Source organism: Diabrotica undecimpunctata, chromosome 2, assembly GCF_040954645.1.
Source record: "Diabrotica undecimpunctata isolate CICGRU chromosome 2, icDiaUnde3, whole genome shotgun sequence".
In the NCBI taxonomy this organism is placed as follows: domain Eukaryota; kingdom Metazoa; phylum Arthropoda; class Insecta; order Coleoptera; family Chrysomelidae; genus Diabrotica; species Diabrotica undecimpunctata.
In genome coordinates, this window is record NC_092804.1 from 114,002,191 (window position 1) to 114,021,699 (window position 19,509).

The 19,509-nt window shown below is 31.1% G+C and overlaps 1 protein-coding gene across 1 annotated transcript in view; it reads left to right on the plus strand.

Annotated features, from left to right (window-relative positions):
• LOC140433870 (neuroligin-4, Y-linked-like) overlaps positions 1-19,509 on the plus strand; it is a 1,297,086-nt gene that overhangs the window by 1,218,462 nt on the left and 59,115 nt on the right. Inside the window, exon 10 of the mRNA XM_072521844.1 lies at positions 10,319-10,594. Within this exon, the coding sequence (XP_072377945.1) occupies positions 10,319-10,594 (276 nt within the window). The remainder of the gene's footprint in view (positions 1-10,318; positions 10,595-19,509) is intronic.

Sequence of the window (19,509 nt, forward strand, 5' to 3'; positions counted from 1 at the left end):
CCCAACAGTATTTCAAACGAATACCAATAACTATCTACCTTGGACTATTGAACAGCCCAAAGTCATTACAGCGTTAAGCATATATAATAAACATGAAACTAGTCCTATTATTTTTAAAGTTAAACTAAATTCAATCCTAGATCAACAATACAATGAGTGGATTAAAATTTATACAGATGCATCCAAAGGGGAACTTGGCGTTGGAGTAGCAGTGGTAACCCCAAATGACACTTTTCAATTTAAACTTCCTCTAAATTCAAGCATCTATACTGCAGAACTATTTGGTTTGCTCAAAGCCATCAAGCAAGTAAATATTAAAAACATCCGTTGTTGTCTAGTCCTTTCTGACTCTCTCAGCGCAGTCAAAGCTATGCAAAATGTATACCCTAAACACCCCATTGAGAAAATTATCAGGGCCGAATTAATGAAAGCTCAAGAAAATTTCAGAAGAGTCCACTTCCTATGGATACCATCTCATATAGGCATAGAAGGGAATGAAGAAGCAGATACTAGTGCGCGTAACGCTATCACCAGTGACGTATCAGAAACAGAGTGTCGGAGTATCGCAGGCGATCTAAAAGTTTATTTCAAAAATAAGGTGTTAAGTGCGTGGAATCGGGAGTGGAGTGACTCTAGTTCGAAACTCAGAACCATCAAAAGTGATATTTTTTTATGGAAGTGCACAGCCAGAAGTAGAAGATGCCAAACTATTATTACACGTCTACGACTTGGACACTGTAGGTATACTCATGCCTATCTCTTCTCAAATAGTGAACCACCAAAATGCGAAGCATGCAATACAGTAGACAGTATAAAGCACTTCTTGATAGACTGTCCTAAATATGTAAATCAAAGACAGTCTTACAATTTGCCAAATAACCTGAAAGCACTACTCAACAAAAGTTTAGTTCCGGACAATTTATTAGGTTACTTAAAATGTATAAATATGTTACACAAAATTTAACTTAATTAATTGTTACAAATGTTCAATTGTTTACAAATTGTAATTAATTGTTGTAATGATTGACTGTTACAAACGTTAATTTAATATTATTACAAATGTTACAGGAGTGTCGCTAATAACCTTTGGGTGGATGCGACTTTGTTTCTTTAAATAAATAAAAAAAAAAAAAAAAAGTATTATCCAATTTAGCCACATTTTAAACACATCCAATCTCTTGCATATTTTTTCGTTTAAATACACGATTTAACTGTATGGCTAGTATTTTCTACAGAACCCAGATGCTGGTTTACTTTTGAGTTTGTCGCTTCCCTTTAGAATTTTTAATATTTTAGAATGAGGTTGTTACGTTAGTACTTCTAAGTTCACTTATAATGATCTAATGGGACCGAAAACGTTTTGAACAATATTGTAGTCCACTTGAAATTTTAAATTTTATTGTTTTATTAAACAACTTATACTAATTACATTAAAAGTGTTTACTTCACTTTAAAGCTTTTTAACTATTATTTTATACAGCCAATCACCGGAAGCTTTCCCAGTTTAATCTTTCAATTTGGTTTTGTTTTGTATGGCCTTGGCTTTTTCTTGCTACTTTTTAGTTTCACAAGGCACTTTTTGGTTTCCTATTTTATAGCTTTATTAACATTTACTTGGACAACAGCTTGCCTGTATTCTTTTTGGTCTAGTGTCCTTAATAATCAACAAATTTTGTAGAAGGAACAAAATTATAACAAAAGTTGCATATTGGAGATGATTCACATAAAAAAAGATCCAAATTATATCAATAATAAGACTGACATCAAAGATCTTTCCAATATGTATCATAATTTAATAAATTTAGTTGTTTGTAAATGCACTATGGCAGATATTTAAGATACGTTTATAAAATAAAGTGCTTATTGAAAATGGCAAATTTGCCGAAACTTTTAAGCAATAATTAAGATATATATATATATATATATATATATATATATATATATATATATATATATATATATATATATATATAGTTTTTTATTTCGTGACCATGAATATAGAAACTTTTTATTTCGTGGGGTTGGTCGGTCTGTGGTGGTCTTTATCTATATATATATATATATATATATATATATATATATATATATATATATATATATATATATATATATATATATACATATATATATATATATATATATATATATATATATGTATATATGTATATATATATATGTATATATGTATATATGTGAAAACCTTCATAAGAATAATAAACAACCGACTAACCTATAAACTTGATAACTAGAAACCAGTGGAACAGGCCGGATTCAGGAAAGGATACAGCACAATCGACCATCTACATGCGCTTAAAATCTTAATTGAGAAAACCAATGAATACAATCTTCCGCTGTACGTATTCGTAGATTATAAAAAGGCTTTCGACAGCATTGAACACTGGGCGGTGGAAGAAGCTCTGGTCAATAGTAGGATAGATTCAAGATACCGACAATTGATACATAATATTTACTAAACGCAACCATGACCGTAATTCTGGACGACAAATAATAACGGATAATATAAAAGTTACACGAGGAGTCCAGCAAGGTGATATAATTTCACCTAAACTGTTTACCTTGACCCTCGAAGATATAATAAAATCAACAGATTGGGAAAACAGAGGAATATGTATTAACGGAAAGTACCTAAATCACCTTAGATATGTGGATGATATACTCCTGATCTCCTCGAAACGACAAGAACTAGAATTAATGCTGAATGAACTTAATGAAAAATCACAGCAAAAAGGCCTAAAAATTAACTTCAACAAAACAAAAGTAATGACAAACACGGAAGACCAAGAGGCAATCAAAATACAAACAGAAAAAATAGAACACTTAAATGAGTATATCTATCTAGGACAAGCAATCAGAGCTAACAGAGAAAATCAAACAGCCGAAATATCTAGACGAGTAAGAATGGGATGGGCAGCGTTCGGCAAACTTTTTTACGTTCTAAAAAATCAAACAATCCCTCTATACTTACGAAGCAAGGTATATAACTCCTGTATAATACCGGTGCTCACCTACGGAGCACAGACATGGACATTTACACAGGCCAATTTGGATAGGATAAGGAAGGCACAAAGAGCGATGGAGAGACAAATGTTGGGTATATCACTTAGAGATAGAAAACGTAACCAGTGGATCAGAACCAGAACAAAGACAGTAGACGCAATAGAACAAGCAGCAAAAGTGAAATGGAAATGGGCTGGACACAATGAACGTCTCCAAGACGGACGATGGAACAATACCATCGGAAAGTGGCGTCCATACAATGCAAAGAGATCAAGAGGCAGACCATAGATGAGGTGGAAAGATGACATCAGGAAACAAGTAGGTCCCACATGGCAGAGAACAGCTCAAGATAGGGAAAGATGGAGAGAACTGGGGGAGACCTACATCCAAAAATGGAAGGATAGATCTTTGTTAAAAACTGTTTTCGGGTTAGTGATCGAAACCTCAAAACAAATGTAAACTGTAATTTGTATTACAATCAATTTTGTTTTAATTCCATATACTCAAATACAATATTTATCCTTAACGTATCAAAAGACGATACTTTCCGAACCTCCCTTCTCAATTAATTGTTATGACCTTGGAAACTCATATGATTTAACCATGGTTCTTACTAGAATAGCAATGTGTGAAGTCTATTTTATCCATAAAATAAATGTCTGGCAATTGGAAACAAAGCTCTTTTTCAAGTTAATGATCGTAGTTTTCTCTTGAGCCAACTTGCTCTGTGACAATTGAGAGACTCTACATACACAGAATAAGCTCGCGATCAGATACCGTCGCGTGTTGTGATTGTTTTACCAATCACAAGGAGCTTTTTTAATTGGTAGATAATTTTTTAATTAATACTATGTTTTGTTTGGTAATTTATTTTCTATGTGTAGATTATAGATGTACTTTTACATGAATAAATATGACGTATTAGATGTTGTATAATGTGCGACAAATGGTTTGATGAAAACTTTTTAGCCTTTTTTTAGTTTTTTTGCCTATTCAATAAATGCTTAATTATTTGGTTTTATGAATTTGTTTTAATATTGTTTAACTTCCCTTATTTATCCCCTCTTAAGACAAGACCCAGTAATAGTGGTAATATAGTTAACAATGACAATATTTTACATTCCAAAGTCTCCTTAACCTGCGTGTAATTGTTACTTGTACTAAAAGTTATATTTGGATTAATGTATTGACCTCAGATTAAATGAATGAAGTCTATGGAAATCAAGTATATTAATAATATTACTGACCAAAGTAAGCCAAGTTTTATAACAGTATCTATTTATGCACAATTCATTAAATAATCAAAGCAATCAATAATAAAATTAAAACTAAAAATATTGCATGTGGACATAAACCATGAAGATGTAACATTAGATGATGCCATTTAAGCTTAGTTTACCCTATTAATCAAAACAGCAATTTCTCTCTGATGATGTATCGCCAGCGGATTATTTGCTATTGTGATGTATAGTGTGTACCTGAGATTTTAATATCAGAAAGTGATTATAAGTATAGATTTTAATTTGTTTAATAATATTTGTAATTTGTTTTAATTTATGTCACTATAGGGTTAACTTAAATAGCACTTAATAATTAAATAATATTGTTGTGTTCTAGGCATGTCGAGATTTACGGCATACAATATGAAACAGATCTGAAATTGTCAGAATTTTATTAGCCAAATCTGCACTTGTTATGTAATTAAAGTGGTACAATGGCATGTGGTAAGGCAAGAAAGGATAAGTCTTTAACCTTCCAGTATACCAGTGTGGTACTAATTTTACGCAAATATGCATAAAACCAAAAAGAGCAAATTTTGGTTTCCCTTTTTAATAGACAAATTTTTAGTTTGTTCAGCTCTAATTACATGCCCTACTTATCTCAGGCGTCCTATTTTTCTATTTTTACTTACCGCTACATAGTTTTATCCTATTAATTTTCTTTTTAAGCATCCTAACATGTTTTTATATCTTTTTGTTAGAGTTCAGATCTCTGAACCATATGTTAGAACTGGGCGTATTATAAGGAGATTAAGTCCAAAATAGCATCTTTTGGCCGTGCAAATTCTGCTGTTTATTTTTGCGGTAATGATATTTTCAGCGTTTACGAGCACTCCTAGTTATACAAATTCGTAAACTGCTTCTATGATGTCATTTTCTATAACAAGTTGCAATGAGATTTGTGGTTGCGTGTTTATTTTCATATATTTTATTTGGTTGCTGTTTATTTTTAAACCTATTTTTGTAGTTGCTTCCTTTAGTGCTGCATACGCCTTTCGTACAGTGTTTTCTGCCGTTTTCTTGGAGCAGCCCGATATTTGTTTTAAAAGGTTTAATTAGTTCTCCTTGGATTCGTACTCTACACCATTTTCAAGAGTTAGTTAATGTGTAATACCCAGCTGCCGAAATGCAGAATACAATGATAGTCCAGTTATCAGCGATAAAATTCAGAATTACTGTGAAATTTTTTTACTTCACATCGATTTTCATAAAAATTTCGCTTTATTCTCTACTTACACTATACTTCAACAAAGGTTTAAAAGCTACCCCTTACTGCAAAAATAATTCGGAACCGTATATTTTATCATTTAATTGGTTAAACTAATATTTTAATGTATTATTTGTGAATCAGATTATATTATCAAAGGGGATTCATCACTAAACAAAGATATGCTAATTATTTTCGGTAGGTAGTAATTTTTAATATAATTTTTTTAATTATATTTATTATAAAATAAAATAATTTAAAAATGTGTTATATTTAATTTTTGTGCTTAATTTTGATGAAACATATTACTGGTTGAAATGCTTCAACCCTTATAAAGTACTTAACCAAGGTGATAAATATCGAAAAATACCTACTTTAAAAAATAGCTTTTTTGATTTGAAATGATTTAAAAATACCTTAGCATCAAAGGTATATACTTTATCAGTGAAATAACAATTATTATATATATAGTTTTTAATTCTTCTAAATGATCCCCTAAAAACATTAGTTAAAAAAATAAAACAATTATTTTGGCATTACAAATAATTTTATATTAATAAATTAAGAATATTTTATTGGTGAAAAAAAATTCGTTAATTTTTATACAATTCAATCTTTATAAAAGCTACCCCTTACACTAAAAAATATAAAAAATTGATTAGAATTTTTTTAATTAAACTATATAAGAATGTTTAGAATAAACAGATTTATAATATTAAGATATTTTTATGTAACCTTAACAACCACAACCCTTATTAATAGTTTCGGTGTTTTAAAGGTTTACAGGAAAATTCATATTTCATATCTAAAAATAATGAAAATTTATTTACGTTTATATACACTGACGGTAAAATAACTTTCATATAAATAAAATTATTATTTTATTTCCATAGGTAATGTTAAAGTGTTACTATAACAACTGTTTTGAGTAGATAAAGTATCACTTTAACCGCAAGGGTAGATAAAGTGACACTTTAACAGCAAGAGTAGATAAAAGGTTTTAACCTTTTTTTATTCAATAAAATTTACAAATTCAAACACATTAAGGATTAAAAACAACTGAAATTATACAATGAACATTATTAGAAATATCTATTTTTGGAGCATCACAACTTGTACTCGTTTGCTTAAACACTTTATTCGAGGTACTGGATTGATTTTCTGGTCCGCCAAGTATACACTTGGATACAGCAATCTTATTGCTTATTGACTTTTTAAATAAAATTTTTTTATAATTTTTGTGCTAAAAATTACAATTTTCTTTGAAATTCTATTTTTCACCTGAACTTGAAGTCTTGCTATCAAAAAAATGTTGTATTGCACACGATGATAAAATAGCATTATCTTCTCGAGCATAATTAGCGTCTCGACTGACGTCTCGACGCTAAAAAAGAAGTCTCGAAGATAAAGTACAATTTTTTCGTTTTGTACGATAAATAACTATTAAACATCCTTTTTTTATGTTTATATAGTTTATATAATAATTAAATTTATTGTCAAATATTAATTATTATAAATTTAAATATTTCTTCTGAATTTGACAGGTCTGACAAAAGTAAACAACGTATGCTTTGTTAATACGTTAGCAGGTGGCGTTAAGAGCCAAAAATGATTTATTAAATTATTTTAATATAATCTTATTTTTTTTTAATATTAATAATAAAATTGCTTTATTAATCATTAAAAATATTCTTTAAATTTTAAAATTACAGAAAATATAGTATGAAGCTTCAAGCTAGTTTATTGTACAGCCTACTGTCTCCTTTATTTTTTTTTATTTTTACACATGTATATTTTACAAACAAAACACAGAAAATGTTATTAACATACAACATTAACAAATTTCATCATCACTGTTGTCCTCTTGTTCCTCCCTCACACACTCGTTTTCATTTTTCTTATCTTCATCTTGATCCAAAATTGGTGCTCTGTTTTGGCAAGTGTCTTTACTGCAGGTTCTACACGTTGCATTGCAAAACATTCCTATTTATCGGCACCTGCATGTTAGGATCCCGTTTTGCAACTGAAAAATCATCATTTGCAAAAGCTTGCGATACAAAAATTTTACAAAATTTTACGTAAAACAACCTACATTTTATATTTATAAACTTTTTATATATCGAGAATAGTTTTTGAGTTATTTAAATAAAAAGGTTTTTCTTTTCAAATTTGCAAAAATGCAACTTTTACTTTTTGTAAAGTATTTTTTTTTTAATTTAAGCATTGCAAAGCGGTCAAATTATCTGAAGTATATTAATAATATCCAAATAAAGTAAATTATAAATGGGCTTCGATTACTTTTAGTTAGGGTGGTAATGCCAGTCGTTCATTTTTTCAAAAAAAAAGACTTTATATTTTTGTCATACATGACGGGTGTCCGTCAGTGGTGTATATTATCCCCACTCCTATTCAACATTTATTCCGAAGAAATATTTAACAAATATATGGAAAATGCAAATGAGGGCATAAAAATAAACGGCGAGTTAACGAACAATATAAGATATGCCGACGACACGGTGATCCTTGCCAGTACCATAGACGAATTACAGCAGGTAATGGAAAGAGTTTATTCAGTTAGTGAGGAATACGGCCTGAGCCTCAACTTCAAGAAGACAAAGTGGATGCTGATAAGCAAGAAGCAACAGCCTGCTCGACAGTTACGGATAAGTAACATACTAATTGACCATGTGGAATCTTATGTGTACCTTGGCACGAACGTAAATGCAAAATGGGAACAGGCCACAGAAATTAAGGCGAGAATAGAACGAGCTAGAGCAGCATTTAGCAATATGAAAAAGCTCCTCATAAGTAGGGATTTGTCTCTTCCCCTAAAACTACGTCTAGTTAAATGCTACATTTTTCCAATCTTACTGTATGGTGTGGAGGCCTGGACGCTGACGGAGACACTCACGAGAAAACTAGAAGCATTCGAAATGTGGGTGTACCGACGCATTCTTCGTATATCCTGGACCGAACATGTCACCAACATAGAGGTAATCCAAAAAATCGGAAAGGAAAAAGAAATCGTGAATACAATTAAACAAAGAAAGCTTAAATATCTAGGCCACATATTGAGACACGATAAGTACTGTCTACTGCAATTGATTGTCCAGAGAAAAATAGACAGTAAGCGAGGGCCAGGCAGGAGAAGACACTCGTGGTTCCAAAATCTGAGAAAGTGGTTCGGGCTCACATCGGTCGAACTATTCAGAAGCGCCGCAAACAAGATCAAAATTGCCATGGTAATAGCCAACGTTCGCAATGGACAGGGCACTTGAAGAAGAAGAAGATCAAGTTTTGATCAATTTTATGCAAAAAACTTTTACCAGTGCTCTTTTGAAAGGTTTAATTATGTACAAACTTTAAAAATATCTGTCGAGTTTTCCCTAAAAATTTCACCATTTTTAAATTATTTAATATTGTTCTGAAGCTATTTTCTTATGGAATCTTAAAGTAGTTACTATTTTAATGGCAATAAGCCACAATTGAAATTTAAAATAAGTTTATTAACGTTTTAATTACCACTGCGGAAATCGTTATCAAAAAAATATTAATAAATTAAACAACTTCTGTTTTTTGTTACTTGTTGAAAAATTCTTCTAATAATTTAATTTTATCTGACTCATTCATGTTTATCATTCAGACATATATTATACATTTTAAAATAGACGACTTTAAAATGATATTGCCAATATTGCTGAGTTACGTTCCTGGGATGACTTTATTGTACGATAGTTCATTCGATTACATGAAATCAACTTTAACTTGAAAATATCTGTTAGAAAAAATCCTAGCATGTGATTTGTCTTTAAAAAGACAATTACATACTATGGTGACAGTAAAATTCTCCTGTTATTGATTCCATGGTAAATCATGGGGAAAAAACAGGAAAAAAACTTCGTAATACTATTCCGACATGGTAAGGATTTGGTGTTACATTTAGATTACTCTCAATAAACACCAAATTCTGATTTTATATGTACATATGTTATTTAAAAAAACATACCATCTCTTTTTTAGGAATTTTTCGCCAAGCAACAAAAAACAAAATAAGTTTAATTTATTAATGTTTGTATTTTAATAACGATTTCCGAAGGAAGTGGAAATTGAAACAATAATAAACTTATTTTAAACTTCAATTGTGGCTTATTCCCATTAAAATAGCAATTAAAAATTTAAGGTTAAAGATTTCAAATTTGCGTATTTAAATATTAAATGGCATTCAGCAAACAAAACTCGATTTGTTAAATATAAAGCAATAAATAGTTTCTTAATTTTTCAGCTAAATTTTTGTTTTTAATAATTTTTTTTTGATAAATTGCAAAATTTTTGAGTTATTCGTGACAACGCTTAAAAAACATGCATTTTTTTGAATGAAAAATGTACAGGTTCAATCGTAGATAATTCGGAAAATTAATGAAACAAAAATTACTTAGAATTGACCAATATATTGATTTTCATATTTATTTTGATCAAAAAACTGTTTACCCCGTAGATAAGGTGGCTTTTATCCATGGGATCATAGCGCCTTTTACACAGTGTAGATTTTGAAGAAGACAATAAATACTACCTAAATCTAAATTTTCAGTAAAATCGAATAGAAATAAAAAATTTCTCGCAAAAACGTCCCATGACTGGACTATAAGGAAAATTGTAAAGGTATTATGAGAAATAACAAATTCTACGTGTACGTCTATCACAATACAGAATGTTTCTTTAAATGATATTTTTTAAGTTAATTCTATTGTCCTAATAACAAAGTATATATAAACTTATAAATAAAATTAATTCTTAATGTATCCTTCTTTTGCAGATACCAAACCGAAATTAAAAAACCATTACCGAGCCCATCGCCTTTCTTTCTGGTTGAATTTAGTTCCCGACCTACACAAACCGGGCGGGGATGACGTGCCCATGTCTCATCACGAACTTCCCGACGACGAGCCACCGCCCCCGAAACTACCCACATTAAATCCGAGGAAATTATCTACAACAGAAATTCCGACAGATTATCGGACTTTACAATCTACAAACAATTCCTTGGTTACGGTAAATCCCATGGATTCCACGGAGAGAGTTGAAGAGCTTGGTAAGTTGAATTATTATTCTGCACTAGTCACTAATGCATTAAACGGTATTTTTTTGTGTTTTAAGTCTCAAAACTTTAAATTGCCAAGATAAGGAACGGAATTTTAACTACACCCTTTATTAATCCAGTTCTCTGTCTGAACACATAACTGAGCTGTTAAAATGAGAGATTTTCAAAACTACTTTCTTAAAACGTATGACTACCTTCTTTTCCTTCTTTCTTTCCAAAAATAATATACACGTATTATTAACTTATGATTATATTAATGGATTAGTGTTGTAAGAATAACCAAGAACGGACGAGCAAGGAGTGAAGGTTTTTGCTCCTGGGTTTTGTTAGGTGTATGGTTTTGGGAATTATAGGCCACGGTCCGAAACCGTTTTTTTCTGTCGTTTGTCTACAACTGCAGTAAAGATGATAAAAGGTTTAAGGTCGTACTTTCTGTTGCTAATAGATTTCGCTATTTTATATATTGTACACACAACCAAACTTATATGGAATAATGTGATATTTCTTATTATTTTAATCGAACTTAAAAAAACCAACCTACGAAGTGAAAGAATATTTAAAAAAACACATAAATTCTTAAATAATAAAATTAAAATTATTTTTTTTAAGTCAATAGCATACAAAATTTCAATGTACAAGGAATGATGTTTAAATTGTTTTTATTTATTTATGTTTTTTTAGTAGTCGGTGTTACTAATCCTAAGCCTTATGCAAGCTTCAATTCGCGTGAGAATACTCCTAAACAAATTGTCGAGATTTTCTTAAGGTTGGTTGTTTCCTTTCTTTAAGAGCAGCTTGTACTAGCTGTATGGTGTTTTGCTAATTATGCCGGCGAGGTCTTATTCTTTTTTAAGTATATCCCATAAATGCTCTATAGAGTTAAGGTCGGGTGAGCAAGCAGGCCATTACAGAATAGTGATATCTTCTGTTTTATGCAAGTCTGTAGTAACTCTGCTGATATATGGAGGTGCATTATCATGCATGAAAATTAATTTTTTTTCTACTTCACTTTTTCAGAGTCTAACTACAGCTTCTTGAACCAAATTAACATACCTGTGAGCTATTAAATTTGGTTGAATGAAAATTGAAAGAGTTTTTTTGCCGACTATATTACTTCCCAAGAATATAACACTTATTCCTTAATGTCAATGAACAGATATGGCTGTTTTTGTTCTTGCTTGTCTTCCTTGCCCTTCAAGTACACGAATTTATCGGTTTAATGATTATTCACAAATCCTGGTTTCGTCTGAAAAACTTTCATTGTGTTAGAAATTTTCGTTCCTTGCCTTATTACTGCAGTACTTCTTTTGAGGTATGAAATCTTGACGATTCTCCAGTAGATCCACATTTCAAAGTCTTCGAATTTATTTACTATTGATCTTTTAAGGGTCCACCTTTTAACTGCATACAGAAGAATCGACCAGACGTAACATTTTAATTAAGGTAGTCGAATTTCGAGTCTTATTCGAGATTTATAGAGCAGTTTTTTTAATTGTTCGAAAGATTTTCTGACCTGTTCTGGTTTGCGTCTCTAAATACTGTAATTGTAGAAAAATCTATAGCTTGATCAAATTTCCCCCTTATACTTTCATAACTCCTTACTCGTTAATCTAATAAAGCCGATATCAGAGTTTTTTATCATGCGTAAACCATAAAAATACATATTCCTCAAAAATAACCATTGAACCATTAACCAATAACCGTTAACCATATGAATATCGTCCGTCAGTAAATTCAAACAAATACCACCTTTAGTCTAGACAAATTATATTTTACAAATAGATATTTTTCCCACCAAAAATGACCAAATAATGCTTTAACCAAATAATGCTTTAAAAAGGTTGAGCAGAATAGTTTTAAATTTGGTTCTGCTAATGAACTTGCTTTTTTGTCGTTAAAATTAAAAAAAGTTTAATTTCTCTTGCTTAATATTTATCGTCTAATAATTTTAACTGTACTAATATGAAGTGTTCACTTTAAGTAATAAAATCACTAATTTACAATGAGTAATGCCATTGCTAAATTACCGGCTAGTGCTTATCTTTAAAGGGACTGGACTTTTTGACTGAAATTTTTCGTTTAATTGTCATCTTTGCAACGAGGTTGTTTATGAATATATATTACATTGCTTCAATTTTAAGGTTTGTTTTTAGTTTTTTTTTTAGATGATCGTCATAATTGTAGTATTTTTTTGTTGGTTTTTTGAAACTGCCCATCTGTGTATAAACAAAATGTTAAGACCATCAGAAAAATCACCTACAATTTTTCGAACATGGGAACAACTAGTGGTAAAGAAATTTCATAGGCAACAATAATTTAAGTATTACAAAAAATAACGACACTGACTCTGGAACTGTAGTAAAGATTTACGACTTCTAAATAAGAGGATTGATTTTAATGAACAATCCAAGAAAATTTGTATGGACGTTTACAAAAATTTGCAAAATAATCCTAAAAATAGTTGTAAAGGCAGTATCATACGAAAAGCGGAATACGAAAAAAATTTAATATCAAGAATTGATACTATATACACCAAGATTGTTGCGGAAGGACCTGCCATAAAACCACCTTACGCAGACAGCTGAAAAAACTTGAATTAAAATACAAAATCGTTGATAAACGAGTGGCCATTATAGAAAGTAAGAGGATAGTACACTGGCATTAATATTATTCAGAAAAATTTAACAATATTAGGTATAACACGCACGATGCCGCTAGCAACGGTTGGACTGATAATTCACTTGTCACCTGGAAGGCGTATCTCCGAATAAAGATTTATTGTACACTGTGGATCTTCAAATTGTTAGGTGCCGAATGGATTAAAGCTTCGCGAAAAAAAATTAATGTAATGTAGATTATCATCAGAATATGAATTTTAACATATTCGAAGACTGGTTGAAGAATACATTACTTCCTAATATATCACTCAGCAGTGTGATAATTATGGACAATGCCAATTATCACTTAAGACTTCTAAAACAATTCCGAACAGTTATTCTTTATAACAGAAACTACAAGATTTCCTCTCAGATAATGATTTGTATTTTGAAGAGAACTATAATAAGAAACAATTACTTGAAGTGCTTCTTACTAAAACTTATGACAAACAATATGTACTGGACATGATTGCAACAGAACATGACCATACTGTTTTGAGGTTACCATCTTATTTTTGCATTTGTAATCCAATAAAACTTATTTGATTTGGGAACAAGTAAAAAAACGAATTCGGAAGAAAAATATTTTTCCAAAAGTTGACGCAAAAGTGATTGATTCGATATGAGCTATAAAGATCACAAGTGCTGACTGAAAAAAGGCAGTAAACCATGTAGTTAATGTAGAAAATCAATAAAAAAGTCGCAGATAAATAACTCCAAACAGTGGACAATTTGTTATTGTAGGACAGTATTATTGTTTCAAAGTGACTAGTCTATACAGGGTAAATGCACAACAATTATCCAATACTTCTTCATTTTATTTACTTTCGTGTGTAAGTAATCGTAATTGTACACCATTATATTTAGCTCCTTTTTCTGTCAATCGCTGTCACATTTAGTTTCTGCTTCACTATCATTATCATTATTATCGTCACTGTCATCACTATCTCCATTATTTATATTTATAATAATTAGTTCGATATCATCCAACAAATTGTCAATTTCCCACATTTTTTTTCTGTTGCTATTACGTGGTACGTAGTTTTTATATTTCTCTTCAGCTTTTTTAAAATTCGCATTGCGTCCAGCTATATACCGTTTCACATCACTTCAAACCATTTCGATGGGATTGAGTTCACAGTGATAGGGTGGGAGCCTCAGAACCTTCACATTGTGCTTTTTGGCAATATCTTCTATTATGTACCTGTCATATTTTGCTTTGAAGGCCTTGACTACATCAAGTAACTCGCATTTTAGGTAGTCTTCTTTAAAAAATAGGTTCTTTGACAGAAGTCATTCTTGAATATCTTTTTTAGTGTTAAACTGTTGGGAATTTGTTCTGACTTTCTGCTGTGATAGGAGGCATTATCCATTATCACAACAGTTTATTCTGGCAAATTTAACATTAAGTTATTTTCGAACCAATGTTCGAAGATCGGTCCATCCATTTCGTCGTGGTAGTCCTGAGTATTTTTTTTGCCAAAAACGTTTCATGCAATAAAACGAACCGTGCCCCACGAGCTGTTGGAGCTTTTACTCCTGTTGTCAGATTACAAACAAAAGCATCGCGATGAGATGTAATTGTTTTATCAACACATTCTTTTTTCAAACTGTGTCGTATATTTACCCATGATTTATTCAAATACACTATGCTGTATCCTTCTGCATGGTATCTACGAATTGCGCGTAAATAACGATGACGCCACGAGATGATTAATGGTTTTTCAATCAAAATTGAATTTCTGCCACGTTTTATAAACACAAAATCCATATCACTCAGCAAGCGACGTAGCGTGGCCCGTGAAAATTTGGGCAAAGTTTCTTCGACATTTACAACAGCTATGGTGTTTATTGTTGGTGGTATGTTGTCATGAAAAAATTGATGAACTATTCTACGAATTTGGCCTCTGACACCTTCATTGTACTTATTGTCACGAGAATTACCAACCTTTCGCTTTTTGGGCCTGCTCCTTGGAGATTGTAATCCAGCAGGTGATGAATATTCCTGCCATATGCGAAACAGAGTCTTTTAGCAAACATCACTCATTTCTGGCACTTTCCTAATTACACTTGATACAGAATCGTTGTTATCCTAATTAAGATGATAATTAATAATATTCATTAGTATCTGCTTCTCTGAAACTCATAGAGCTTTTTCACGTTTCCATTGAACAATTTCCTCCATTTTGCGGTAAAAATTCGGCGTCAAATAAAACAATAGCCAACAACAGAAAATTTCAATAATTGCCAACAGCAAATTACAACAACAGCCACCAACAAATAATAACAATAACAAAACAGTAACAGTACATCCAAGATGGTATAAATAATCGTCACTTGAATATGTTTACGCGCTCCGAAGAACAAATAAAGACTAATTAAGGTCTTGGATGTATCAAGCTTTTAAACATATTATGTACAAGAATTACTCTAATTGCTTCTTAATTACTGAATAACTTAGAAAGTATTTGCAGTTGATATCAACCAAAATTACAAATTCCTTACACATTATGGCAGTTATTAGCACCGCAGGGACATAAATCTCATTTTAAATTTGGCAATTATTAGAAATTACCGGAATTATTTTAAACTTTATAACAAATGTTTATTTATTGCACATTTTATTATACTACTGCTATTAATAAAAGATAAAAGTTGATAAGTTACTATTAGAAACAAATAATGTATAGTATTATGTAAAATTATTAGCAAACGATATTTTTAAATTACATAAAATTGTACGTGAGGACTTGTTGAGAACTCCTGGTTTATTCCGTTTATTTTGAAAGATAGACAATAGAGAATGCCATCGCTCACTGCATAAAACTGGCATGGTCTTGGCGAAATTCCCATAAGGTTAGCATTGCATATTTTACCCTGTACGGACTAGCGACACTATACTTTGAGACAAATTATAGTGACGCTAATGTGGTGACTATGTCAGTTAAAACCATTCATTTTTTCATTATAAATTATTAACTTTTGTTTAAAACAATATTATTTTCTTATGTAAAATATTTTCCGTAGTTTTATTTATGTGACGTCATCGTTAAACGTTAATAGAAAATGCCGAAAATAAGCCGAATTTTTTGACATGCCACTTTTAACCATTAAAAAAAATATATATAACGTTTTGTTTTTTTCCAAAATTAGATTTCTCTGTTTTTTGACTATATACATAAAAAAAATTGTTATTTTATGGTTTAATATCTACATTAATAAATTTGAGTCGGTGAAACAACCAATATCGCGATACGTCCCTGGACAGTGGCCTAGTGACTAGAATTTCTTAAACATTTATACCGCCACTTTTTTCGAAGGGCGATAGAAATATAGAGGCAATTATAAATATTAACACAGCTGTTGTATTATTATTTTACTAATTTTTATACGACGGGGAATAGGTTATTTTTAAAGGAAAACCCAAGACTACTAAGTAATTTAAAATAAAATAATACCTCATTTAAAAACTAACTCTATTCACTACGAGCCTGTTGAGTTTAATAGACCGGTGTTAAAACTGATATCTACACTTAGTTACGAGCCTGAACGTTTCTCGTGATCTTTATTTTATTAAAAGTATTGTGTAGATCGTGCCACGCTGCTCTTTATGTCTCTATTTATCCGTGAACATCAAAGACGAAGAAAAATTCAATAACAAATTATTCCAGTTTTAAATGTTTTATCTTCTTATTTAAATTATAGCTCACTCATTCTGTTCAAATACTAAAGTTAAAAGCATTGTATAGTCAATAAGATCGTGCATTCTTCAATTTCAAATAATCCACTTTTCAATTCTTGCAAAGTCTGTTTTAAATAAATATAATTTGACTATATTGGATACCTTTTTTGTTCTTTTTCCTATCTCGATACATTTCTTTTAACTGTAATAAAGCTGTGCAGTGGAGAATTTTAATAATGACTAGTGATTTAAATTATTATACCTTTGTGATTTCTTTTGGAAATTCCGCGTTTGAGCGCGATTTTTAATTTAATACAGGAAATATTAAATCACTTATTTTAAACACATTAAATGCGCATGATCCCGATGTGGGCCACGTTGGTTAACTTCCAGGAACTTCCAGGTGCGCGTGGCCCCATTCGGGGTACCTCGTATCGTAGTATTAAAGAAGCTGTACAAATTCAGCAAGGCAGTAAATTACACCGTCCCTTTGTGAGCAGTGAAAGTGTTAAAGAGTGAATATGAATTTAATGTTCTATTTGTTTGTGGAATGTAAGAAAAGGTTCCAGTTGATTACCAAAAACATATTTAAGTAAGCAATTTATTTTAATAGGTCAATTATATCTTGCTTAAAAGACTATCTTTTCATAGTTTGTGATTATATCTTCATCACCATCCTTATCAACCTGTATGCGTCCACTGCTGGACATAGGTCTCCCTCAGCTCCTTCCATCTGTCTCTGTCTTGTGCACCTTGCATCCAGTTATTGCTAACACGCTTTCGGTCGTCAGTCCATCTAGTTGGTCTGCTCAGTATTGCTTCTTGTCTTGGTCTATACTCTAAAATACGTTTTGTCCATGGGTTGTCTGATAATCTGGGGATGTGTCCTGCCCAATTCCAATTTAGCGAAGCGATTTTTTCGATGGCGTCATCAAGAGCAATATTGCGATTTAGCACCATATTAGTCATTATGTGCGTCTTGTTCATATTAATCTTTAGTCCGAACTCCAAGGAAGCATGATATAATTTTTTAAACATTATTATTGCATCATCCATACGATCGGCTATAAGGACGATGTCATCTGCTAATCTCAAATGACTGGTCTTCTTTCCATTTATGTTGATACCACGCTTGTTCCGATATGCCTTATTACAAGTTTGTTCTAAAAGCGTCGTGAATAGGTAGATTTGGAAGACAGTGTCTCTTTGTTGTGCTGTTCGCTGTATACAGAATTTATTTGTTTCTTGTTTAGATAGTCTTACGCTAGCTGTGACATTTTGGTAGATATATTTTATTATGTTAGTGTAGCGATGGTCTATTCGGCACTCTGCCAAAGCTTTTAACATTTTCTGATGGCTTATGGTATCGAATGTTTTCTGGTGGTCGACAAATATTAGTGCCAATGGTTTGTTGTATTTTGCAGACTTCTCTACCAAGTTCTTTATGTCACTAGTAAGTGGTCGTTAGTGCTGTATCCCGATCTAAATCCAGCTTGTTCGTTAGGCTGATAGAAGTCTAATGTAGTGTCCAATCTTTTTTTGATAATTTTTGTGAAAAGTTTATATATGTGTGAAATCAAACTGATAAAACGCCAGTTTTTTAGATCTGTTATGTCTCCTGGCTTGTGTAATAAAATAATGACTGCATTGTTCCATTTAAATGTCTTATATCTTACTCTTTTTTTGTTAGTTTTCTAATTTTTTACCGATATTACTCATTTTTCTTATTTTTGTTTTTGTCTATTTTTGTTTACCTCTTTTTTTATGTATTAAGCCACTGGATTGGGTTTTATAGAAAATATTGACAACTTATTCTTACTCTCGTTTTCTATATTTTAGCGTCGTTTATTCTTGCTATATGCTAGTAGTGTTCTTTATTCTTACTTGTTGCCTTTTAAGCTATAAATCTTTGGTAATCTGTGATATCTATAATAAAGTTACAGGTTGAACGTCGAGCAAATTTTATTAAGGGGAAACTTCAAAAAAAAAACTTAAGGGAAGATCTTCAAGTCGTTGTGTGGATCAAACAAAAATACTCATTAATCGAGGGATACACGAAACCAAACAAGTAGCCCAGCGAAGACAAGGATCAAAGGGAATTGTAAAAAAATAAAAATTTTATTAAGTTACTACATCCTTATAAGAGATTAGAACTGGGGGCATGATACAATGAATACAAGGTATGATATTGCACATGACATTTGACAGCTAGCCCAGGAGTGTGACGTAGTCAAGACCGCTCGAACCAATTATGTGTACTTAACGTACATTGTAATTTTGAAATTATGATCAAAAAATAATCGAATTTTTTTTTTAATGTTTTGTTTTGGTTATAATTGAATAAAAAATATATTTTCAGTAGCGTAAAACCTTTACTTTTCCTGGGAATTCAGGCGAAATATTTATTTTTATTTTCATACATATACCTACTAATAATATACGCACTCTTTTTATATAGGTAAATAGTAATAGATTTGCGTATTTTGATTCACTGTCATTCATTTCGAAGCAGTTTTATTGAAATAAAAACAAAATAGATTACAATAAAGAAAAATCTGATTTATAAT